Source organism: Phaethon lepturus, unplaced genomic scaffold (assembly GCF_000687285.1).
Source record: "Phaethon lepturus isolate BGI_N335 unplaced genomic scaffold, ASM68728v1 scaffold3982, whole genome shotgun sequence".
Lineage (NCBI taxonomy): Eukaryota > Metazoa > Chordata > Aves > Phaethontiformes > Phaethontidae > Phaethon > Phaethon lepturus.
This window is the reverse complement of record NW_010523908.1, coordinates 31,876-42,494: the sequence shown is the minus strand read 5'-3', so window position 1 is coordinate 42,494 and position 10,619 is coordinate 31,876. Positions and strand designations below refer to the sequence as shown.

Genomic DNA, 10,619 nt, shown 5'->3' with positions numbered 1-10,619 from the left:
AAGAGGCTCAGCAAGGAGAGGAGTTATAAGTACCTCAGGGAGGCAGCTGATTCCAGCTCCCCCACAAATGAAATCTTTCAGCAAATAAGCAAGCACCAGGATCCCACAGTCCCCATGGCAACAAAGCAAACCCAGCAGGCCTCAGAAGTGAGTACAGTTTTGGAGAGTAAGTGGGAAAAGCAGGGACAGGAAATGGAAGCCTGAGTTCGGGAGAAAGGGAGTTTTGCCAAGCTAGTGATCTTTGCTTTAGACCATGCATAAAACCTCCAGTCCGTAAAATCTCCAGGTCCGATTTCTGTACTGTCAGTCTGGAATGTCCAGAAAGTTCACTCTGCTCCCGCAGCACGTGCGAGTCCAGAACCAAAGCTGGTCAAACTTTTGGCTCGCATAATCTAGTGGTTTCTTCTGATTCATGAAGGCAAAGCTTCACATTTTTGCTGTCAGTGCAGATTTATGTCATACCACGTACAGGAAACCAGACTTAAAATTCCCAGATCACAGTCTGCAGCACATATTGCAGGAACGGAGAAGCAGGGGAAGGGGGCAATGCATCATTAAGGCCTTCAGGGTTTAGTTGACAGGACAAAACAAGGTGTTTCTTTCCCACAGACCTGTCATTTCAGTCTCAGAACACCGTCTGCATTTGGCCATGGAAAGTCAGATGCTAAGCATCCATGCACACAACAAGCATTACCCATTGTTTGCAGAGAAGCCCTCTTTTTTGGCAGTTTGAATTGGACTCCTTCCAGCACACTTGCTTTTGGTCATTCTTTTAACTCAGCAGCCAGTTACAGGTTTCCATAGTGACAAGACGTAAAAGCTTGATTAACTCTCCTCATGATCTTCTTCCACCCAGGCCACAATTTTCCCCTCCCAACCAGGAATGATGTCATCATCATGAAATACCTATAAAAAAAGGGAGTCCAGTCATGTCTGGAGTCTGTACACTACTATTTTACAGCGTGCATGGCTAGCTTAGATTTCATTATGTAGCACAGAGAACATGTACCTCACCCGTCATTCACATGTGAGAGTAACGTTTTACCGAAGACCTGAAAGCAACAGATTAGGCCCCTTTAACCAGTAGCCATCAAGATTAATATGGGCATGTTTTTGACAGGAAAGGTAAAATAAAGACAGGAAACAACATGCCTTTTCTGATCCAGACTACAATCTCCAGCTGTTTCTGTAGAACAACTACCTAGTCATCTGACTGTTCCCAGAAAGGGTAACCCTTTGCGCTTAACCAGTTTGTGAAACAGGAGCCACCCAAGTAACATTTAATGAGTTCAATCCACACCAACACCAGTCTAAGCATAAACAGGGCTGTAATGCAGTACACAAAGGAAAAGATGCCAACAGTTATCTCTGAAAAACCTTTAAAAGGAAGTAGGAGAATGTTTTTTGAATAAACCACATTTGCCTAAAGCATCTCTCATTGCAACAGGTTTTATAAAGCCACTTGAAGAGCTAGAAGTGTAGTCTGCGCTTTTGCCCTGTGTCCCCTCCGCAATGCTGTGTCACAGGCTGTCTTTGCCAATAGCTAGCTCTTTGCTCAAGGGACTCTGCAACCCCCAAGCAATTGCAACCACATTCATGTAATTGCTCTGGCTGGGGATGAAAACATCCCATTTTAGCACCTTATAAGAGGAGCTTAATCTACAGTTATGAAAATAGACAGTCTATTCAGGGGCAAGTTCAAAGATTTCATTAGTTTAGAAGTGATGTGACCACGGTCTCCAGGGTTGCATAACACTGAACACAAAGCAGCTGATAGCTAAATTCCACACTTACCTCCTCCTTGACTGTGCCAAACTCTGGATCCAGGGCTTTGAAGTGGTACCGGTGGGTTCCTTCACGATCAATAGCTACCTTAAAATCCTTCAGAGTCACTTCCCCTAACCTACAAGGGAAGAGTTTAGCACTATCCCATGGTATACCATTACATGATTTAGCTCAAGTGTTACTACATGGCATGCAGAGCCACAGCACAAGTCTAGCTATGCATGTGGTACCCTGGCCACGGGAATGTGAAGAGTGTGCCCCTCCAGGAACACACCTGTCAAACCCAAGGTCCTCTTCAGAGGAAAAATTGCTTCCTGATTTACAAAGAACCACCTCAAAACAGCCTTTTTCACTTTCCCTTTTGCATTGACAACCATAGTTGTTTTGACAGGAGCGTCCTGCACTACATGCCACAATAGAACTGCCTGGCTGCTTTCTCTTGCTCTTGGAAGTTAAGAGAAACTCTCTTCTCTTGGAAGAGATTAATCTCGTGGGGCTCTCAAACAAATACATCAGCTAGGGGACTACTTTAGGCAATTTTCCCCAGACAATGGTATGAAATTCAATGCCCAAGTTAATGCACAGGGAACCTGTGCTAGTGGTGACCATACTCAGAAGAGATCAGACTAATGCTTTAAGAGAAAAAAGCACCTCTCCACATCAGTGTCAGCAAGGCAAAGCCAGGCCTCACCTTTTTGGTATATTAACCATGAAAGGTGTGAGGGAGTGGTCAGTGAAGTACAACACTTTGGTGCAGGCACTGGTGCTCATCACGGGTGTGCTGCGAGAATGAGGCAGTTCTGCAAAGAAAAGAGCACAATCATTGAGGAACAGCCTGTCTCCTGCCATAACAGGAGACAAAATGGGTGGTCTCAGCAAATTTGCCATCACAGCAAAGAACCTGCAGCAGTGGAGGGGGATACTGTCTGCTAAAGGGAGAGGTACAATTTGCATGCAGAGAATACATGACTGACTGCAAGACGCAATTTTCCTGCTGCAGGGGCAGGGGGTGGAGTCTGCAAAAAGGGACAGGTACAGTTTGCATGCAGAGAACACATGACTGGCTGCTCTAAAAACTGCAGTTTATGGGAGAGGAGGGAGAACCCAGAAAACCCTTCCTACAACCTTCTGAGTTCCTCTCCTACCTTACTCTGCATCTTGTACTCCAGGCTACCCTGCTGCTGGACACTACGATACAGTGGAAAGGTGGAGGCCTCTGTCTTCCCCTAGTACCCACAGTACCCTACAACCTCATAGACTTTCTAGGTGACATTTACAACCAACATTGGAAAAAACAGCCTTCATGATGAAAAACAAATGTGAAGCTGCTGCAGCTGGAGCCAGGAAACATTATGCCAGAAAGGGCTGTGCTGTTACACGTATATGAAAGGAGCTAGACACTAAATGGGAGAATAGGGGAAGAGGCAAATACAGTTATCTGTGTCCACCAGATGGTGCAAACCAGCAGGAAAGCTGAAATAACATCACATTTCCCAGTCATCCCAGGGGTAATTGTTTGTCACAGTTATACTGCAATACTCCAAAGTGGCCCAGACAGACTCCCACTGTGATCGTGCTTTACAAACAAGCAGCCACAGAAGCTGGAGGTGGAAGATTCCCAAGGAATGCTATGCCCTGGACTCTGGCCAGGAAACCTGAGCAATGAATTTGGGAATGGGAGGACAGGAGCTGAAAGGCACTTACTGGATTTGGGAGGCCAGGAGTCTCTACACTCATTTGTTGCTCTGCTTGCTGGTGACTTCCCCCGGATCTAGGGTGCAAAGCCAAAAGAGTGAGAACAGTGTCGCTTCCCAATTGGAGCTCTCATTGCTGCTTAACTGTGGGTTGTGTATGAGGGGCAGAAGTTGAGAGCCAAGTGTTCCTAGGAAGCCTTTACCCTTCTCTCTTGCCTCTTCTGTGTTTCCATGCGGTACAGTCGTTCCATCAGGCTGGAGATGCCCTGCTCCAGGCTGTCAATGGTGTGGTGCTGTGGATCATGGCCACTGAAACTGTTCCTGAGGCTGCGAAGGGCATCACGAACCAGCTGCAAGTCATTTGTCTACCCAAGAGACCATAAATCAGTCAGACTAACTCCAGGCTGCTTTCTTCCCATCTAAAGCCACAGATCTTAGAAGGGAGAAATATCTCTTAACAAGATAATAGCTTGCAGGACATCTGGATCCTTCATCTGCATCTGTCTGGGAGAATATCCTTTAGGTGCACTTACCCCTCGGTGGGCTGTGGGAGCAGCTCCTTTTCCTGCTGTCTGGAGGAAGCCATTGCTCTGAGCACTATGACCACTGTAAGCCATCACCTGTTCAGGAGAAGATGTGTGTGCCAGTAGAAAATTAAGTGTTAGGACCTCCCCAAAGATCCCAATTTGCAAACTTCAAAATAAGGCATGAAAACATTCCACATCAGTGATAAAACTCTCATCTCCTACCAGGTAACTTACATTCACTAAGGAGTGTGCAGGCAGTCCTACAGGTCAGAGCACAAACATGATTCCTCACATACAGGTGGGAAAAAAAGAGGCAGACAGGAAGGGGCTTGCTGCTACATCACAGAGGGCTCTACAAGCTCTAGTGAGTACAACCAGTGTTCAAGTGGCACTGTGCAGGGACTGATATTGGGGCTGGCACTCTTTCCATTTTTCAGCAGGAAAAGGAAGAAATAAGAAGCTAAGCCCTTGTCTAACCATTAGCCAGTAGCGGAGCTGAAGCTATAAGCCAAGAGTCTTTGGCTTCCACTCACTCCTGTGCTCCCCTCACTGTTTCATCCCTTAGGATTTTGACACAAGAGGCTAAACCAGAGTGCTCGCTGCTGAGAGCCTGGGTAAGTTGGATGCTTTGTGGAGTCTGGCTGCCTTGGTTTGGGGCATGGACAATGAGACTGCAGAGCCAGGCCTCCCTGGGATGAACTAGATGATTTCTGGAGATAGGTAGCTAAAGGGTGCTGGACAGAAACATCACTCCAACAGTCTGATGTGTAGAACAAGGCTTCCCATACCTCTTCAGCTTCCCTCTTCATGCAGTGAGCTAGCAGGGCTTCTTTGTGCTCCAGCTCCCGCTCCAAATCCACCTATGGGGGGAGAAGAAGAGTCAGCACAAACTGAGCCACCAAGGTAAGTGCCAGCTCTCAAGGCATCAGTGCAGCCCACCTGCTCCATACCTGCTGGTAGCTAGCCTCAGAAAGCTGCCTAAGCATTTCATCCAGTTTGGTCTGATGCTGCTGTAAATGCCACTCCTTCTGGCCCAGTTCTTTCTGCAACACAGTAATCAAGAGAATCAACAGATTGAGAGCAAGATTTACAATCATCTTCCCATAGCAGGGAAGGTTATGTTGTCTGCCAGGATCAGGTTCCTCTACAGGCTGACTTACACAATGTAAGTACTTCTAGCTAGATATTAGAACTGAGTGTCAAAGCTTTTTTTTTTTTTTTTTGATCAGTCAGGTTGTTGTTGCCTGGAGTCCCCTTGCCCAGAAAAGATCCACTACTGAGGCCAGACAGCTGTCCCAGAGAAAACAGATTCCCAAAGGATCAGTGGATAATCAGGTGACTCAACCTAATCTGACAGGCTTCTGCACAAGTGTTAGATACTCAGCAAGCCATCACAGAAAAACCATGACAATAAAAAGATCTACTATAAAAAGCTGTGGGCAGAACACAAAGAACGTAAGACCCCTCCATCTCCTTACAAACATCCATGGCTATTGGAACTTATTCACTATCCACAATGCCTTTGCCAGAGGTGACAGTGCTAGGGAGACAGTAGTCGCATTCACAAAACTGAAGAACCACCAGATGCTGCCCCCAAAGCCTCCAGTGAAGACAGGTTCCATTACTTTGTATTCTGCCAGTAGCCGGTTTCTCTCTTCAACCTTCCTCTGAAGATCAACCTGCAGAAGTAACGCATAGGTGTGAGGCAGGTATTCCTGGAGAGTTAGTGACACCCTCTTTGCCTCTTGTGCTAAAGGATGACCTGAAATCAAATATGTGCAGAGTTTAAGGGAGCTGTGTCTAAGGATGGCAACCTTTTGGACAGGACAGTTTCTTCCTTGCCCTTCTCTCTCCAGAGACATTGTACATGGCAGCTCCATCTGTCAAAGTGCCACTTGCTAACCCAGGGAGAACAATGAGGAAAGAATGCAACTGTACTGAAAACATCATGGGAAGCCCCTCCCTGTTTCAGATTAAGGTCTTGGAGGACAGGAAGTGGAAGTGAAGAACAGGATAATAATCTAACCCTCAGCAGCACAGTGACTCACGTTCTGGTTGTGCAACTCCTCCTTGTCCATGTTTGCTCTCAGCAGCTCCTGTTTTAGCTGAAGAACTGAAGCATCCTGTTGAATCAGCCTTTGCTGTAAAGCATCCTAGGAAACAATATTATCTGTAGGAAGGTGCAAGACAGAGGCAGAGATCCTTCCTTGGGAAGTGACTGACCTAAACCAGTGGCCACAACAGAGTGGGGCCACCCACAGGGCTGAAGTGTTGCCAACCACCCAAGAGAGCAGGAGGTATAGAGATCTGCCCAATGGGCTCTCAGCTCTTCTGCCCTTCTCTTACCCAAAAGTGATCTCCCTGCCAACCTACCTGGGACAGAGGGATTTCTGTGCTTCTACCTGAACTTCCTGCTTCAGAAGTGGCCTGACAATTTGCTCTTATGGAAGAAAACAGCAGTATCTTTGGAGGGTCTTTTCACTAGCCTCCAGCTACTGCCTCCAGCTATGCATCTGCAGCATCCAGAGGGCAGAAAGAGGCCAACATCAGCCAAGGACACAAGGAAACTTAAGCTCTCAATGCGACCTAGTTTGCAATGAAATCCTCTCTGAATCGGCCAAAGACAGCACTAATTCTGCACCTTTCACTCAGTGTTACCCAGAAGCTGATAGCTCTACCTTGGACAGCTACGTCTCATTGCTTCCTTCACAGGAGCCTGACAGGCAGTTCTAAAAATACCTCGGCTCAGGAGTAGATTATTAATGTGCAGAACTCCAGAGGGAGAAACTGAGAAAACTTAAGCTTAAGTTATGAAAAATGCTACAGCTGAAGAGGACAAGGAGAGCCCCATGCTTTTTCCTCAGCTGTGAAGAATGAGTTCACTGGGGCAATCCTACTGTGCTTACCCCAAGACAAGGGCGGGGGGGAGGGGGAAGAGCCATGAGAACCAAGGCGGCATCCTATGCCTCATTTTATTTAGGGAAAACAAAAAAAAGAGGGCACATTTGACCACAATCTTACAGACAGAAACAGAACCCAGGAGACCTAACTCCTTGCGCCTGCCTTAACTGCAGTCTCTCCCCAGAGCCAGAAACAGACCATAGGATCCCCCATCTCCAAGTCCCCTAATACAACTCCCTCCAAAATCTAAGATTCCTCAGAGGTGTATGGTTGCTACTGGCCCTACTCATGGGCTGCAACAGACTCCAAAGCTTTACTATTTATTTTTGATGAAATGCCCCTTTCCTCACCTTTATTCCCTGTAGGTTTCGAGCTTCTTGTTTGTATTTCAATAGCTCCTTCTGTAAACGCAACACAATTTGATTAAATGGTATCTTGTTACCCCTGCAGAATCAACCAAGTCGGTGTTCTCTGTCCCCAGACACCTGCTTCAGAAGAAAGCACATCCCACCTTTTCCCCCACATCAAAGAGCATGTCAGGTCCTGAGCCGTTTTAATGAGTTACATGACAAACAGTTGAGCAGCTCCTTAAACACCTGCTATTAAAGTCATGAGAGAAAAAGATTGCGTAGCCCCACAAATCTGTCATTCAGGGCAATGTCAAATACTTCTCTCCCAGCATCAGAACTGGTCCCAGAGCCAACATCAGCAGAAAGCTGAACTAAGGCAGGTTTGACAAGGCAGAATCTTCTTAGCTGCATTTATTTCCTACTTGAAAGGCTGTTTATATTCAGACATGTCTAGAAACTTAACAGCTGTCCTGGATAAAGTTTTGAGAAGCTAGTACAACCTAGGTATCTCCAGCTTCAAAAGCATGCAGGAAAAAAATCTATTTCAGGGCTTATTTAAGTTCCAGTAACACTTAAGATACTTGCTTTATTGGCAAGTGACTTTACCAGCATTGGCTTGAGGCAACATGGGGAGGCAGCATATATTTTTCTGGTGCTATCCCACAAACTTTTATTAACTGCTAATACAGATACAATAAACACTTCCCAGCCAAGTACTGTGAGTGCTCTCCAGGTCAATGAATTATGATCTCAGGGAAGCAAGTATCTATGCTCCTTGAGGGATGGAGATCCCACACAGCAGAATATGGGAACAGAGTTGGAGCCCCAACACAATATAACCCCCATATCATCAATTGTGCTGTCCACTCCCCGATCTGTGCCCCCCCGCCCCCCCCAATCTAGTAGGACAGGGTCTGCAAATATGTCTTGACCCAAACCTCTTTCCCCTTCATCTGCTCCCCTCTAACCTTCAGGTCTTGATTTTCTTCCACACTCTGGTCCAGGCGACTTCGGATTATGATCTGAATGTAAAATACCATGGTTATTACTGTGCAAGACACCTACCCTGCCTGTGGCAGAACAGTGCAAAGGGCAGCTTGATCACAGAAATATAGGTACAGCAATGTGCTCACCAGCTGCTCTTCGGGGCAAGCTCCACGTTCACAAAGTTCAAAGGACCCTTCCTGTTCATCCTCAGGTAAAGACCCATTAAGTAACAAAGCCTGGGAAGATGAACAAAAAAAAAAACCCTCTTCAGGGGTTTCAAAGGAAAATAGGCTAGCTGCAGCTGCGGTTAACAGTCATGCATATCAACAGTCTCTGAACAGTTTCATTTTTCATTTCTGCTGACTTACTCCCTTCAAAAAAGAGAATTTTTCAGGAATGAGCAAGACTACTTATACCCTGAAAAAGCTCTCCCAGAGATATTTGTCAGCCAATACTTTTCCCCACAGAAAGACACCAAGCAAGGATAACAACTTCAATTTTCAGGGAGTGAAGTCTGTCTCAGGCTTCAGTCCAAGGGTAGCCTTCACTACAATAACAGATTTGAAGTCTAATGCAGCGACTGAACTAGGTTTACATTGTAAGGCTTTTCTTCTCGGATGAGACTGAAGTGTTCCCCCTTAAAGAAGCCATTCTAACTACACATCTACAAAAGACTTGAAAAATAGGATGTCCAGGGAAGCCTGTTCTACACTAGACAAGACTGAGACACATTCAAAACTGCTGTTCAAGTGAGGGAAGAGCCATAACCCAGACAGACTGAAAATCTTAAGCTATGCCCTGTGCTTGAAGAAGGCTACTAGAAGCACAATGTTAACTTCTTCAGCAGCTCCAAGGCAGCCCTGACATCTGCAGGAAGATGCCAGGATTCCCACAGTAGACTGAATCCAGCCTGAAGGAGGGTAAAGCATTCACTGTAGGAAGTGTCATGAGCAGGACCAGGCCAGATCTCCATCAGGGTATATCAATACTGGTTTTCTCTAGCTGATGGTTTTTACATTGACCTTTCTGTCTCTAACTTCCAGGACTCAGGGCATTTGGTATGTGCCAGGACACTGCATGCAACTGGAAAAATTGGAAAAAGTCATGCCTCTCTCAGTTAGCTTTCTATTTTATTTGTTTGAATGCCATGGCTAAAACCAAAATATCCTATTTGCAGTAATACTCCAGCCCCAAAAGCCTTCAAGGCTGACAGGTCAGGTTCTGCTTGCTGACATTATCTTCCACCGAAGAGCTGCAACTGCTGCCAAATAGCAAATAGCAACCTGTACTCAGTTAATGCAAAAGCTCTTTGGAAAACTGTCTTCTGAGTGCATCCCAAAGTCTTCCCAGCAGGACACAAGCAAGAATCACACAGGAATGTAAAAAGCTGCCATGGTTTTAGTGCCTTATGGGGTATACATACATCAGGTCCCCACTTTTTCAATCAGACTCTCACGAACTGGAGTCTCTTAAATATTGAGCAAGAGGGGGCAAATCAATTCATGAGATCCAATTTCTTGGCTAGCAACATCAGCTGCCTCTTCCTAACCCCAGGGAATGAGGGGGCAGCAATGCCAGCTGCTTGTCCTCACTCCTGAAACATCGGATCAGGGTTGGAGGAACAGGACATGCCAGTTCCTCCAGTGCCACCTCTCCCTGCTCCCAGTGGGCACATAATGCAGCCAGATTTTACCAGTGCACCAAGCAAATCGCTTTCCCCCGCCCCGCCGGCCCCCCCCCTACCCCGGCCTTTTGAGTGTTTTGTTCCCTGTGGACAATGGGCAGGAAAAGTGCCTCCCTGCCCACCCCCTACACTCTTCCCTGGCTGCCGATGCTTCTCACACAATCTCTGCTTTGTTTACTGGCACATAAATATTTACAATTCAAAGCCAGTATGGTTCCCAGCACAAACAGAAAGGAATATTCCTGAGAGAGTTCAGGGTCTTTACCATATGGATCAGGAGCTGTACTCCCCATGCAGAGTCACACACACACATTGGGCTGAGGGTCATTTGGTCAGGGATGGACTGGAACAGGGTAGCAAGAAAAAGGTCCCGCAAATAAACAGTTGCATAGAGAATGTGCCAAATATTATAGTTCAGACTACCTCACTGAAAGACAGATGTCAGCCTGTGTGACCTCTGATCAGCTCTGTGAATCTCAATTGATTTCCTGACATTCCTTGTCTCTCTGCATTACTTCCGATCACAAATTGGAGAAAGACTGCTCTATTCTCTCAGGCTGCTAACGAAATCTGCAAGCTGCTAAGTGCCCTGGTGAAGAAGAGAAGTCCCAGCCCCGGCACGTGGGAAAACACTGCTGCATCTTTACAATTTTGCAGTAACATACACAGTGCCAGCGCATACAGGAGGTAG

At 46.4% G+C, this 10,619-nt stretch overlaps 1 protein-coding gene across 1 annotated transcript in view; it reads right to left on the bottom strand.

The window, feature by feature from the left end:
- Positions 1-825: 825 nt before the first annotated feature.
- The window catches only part of DIXDC1 (DIX domain containing 1), a 14,905-nt gene continuing 5,111 nt past the window's right edge, over positions 826-10,619 (bottom strand). Inside the window, exons 4-16 of the mRNA XM_010282244.1 lie at positions 8,391-8,480; positions 8,226-8,279; positions 7,258-7,308; positions 6,055-6,159; positions 5,632-5,685; positions 4,957-5,049; positions 4,795-4,866; positions 4,013-4,099; positions 3,683-3,844; positions 3,490-3,556; positions 2,477-2,585; positions 1,795-1,903; positions 826-906 (exon numbers count right to left, since the gene is read on the bottom strand). Of these exons, the coding sequence (XP_010280546.1) occupies positions 826-906; positions 1,795-1,903; positions 2,477-2,585; positions 3,490-3,556; positions 3,683-3,844; positions 4,013-4,099; positions 4,795-4,866; positions 4,957-5,049; positions 5,632-5,685; positions 6,055-6,159; positions 7,258-7,308; positions 8,226-8,279; positions 8,391-8,480 (1,134 nt within the window). The remainder of the gene's footprint in view (positions 907-1,794; positions 1,904-2,476; positions 2,586-3,489; positions 3,557-3,682; positions 3,845-4,012; positions 4,100-4,794; positions 4,867-4,956; positions 5,050-5,631; positions 5,686-6,054; positions 6,160-7,257; positions 7,309-8,225; positions 8,280-8,390; positions 8,481-10,619) is intronic.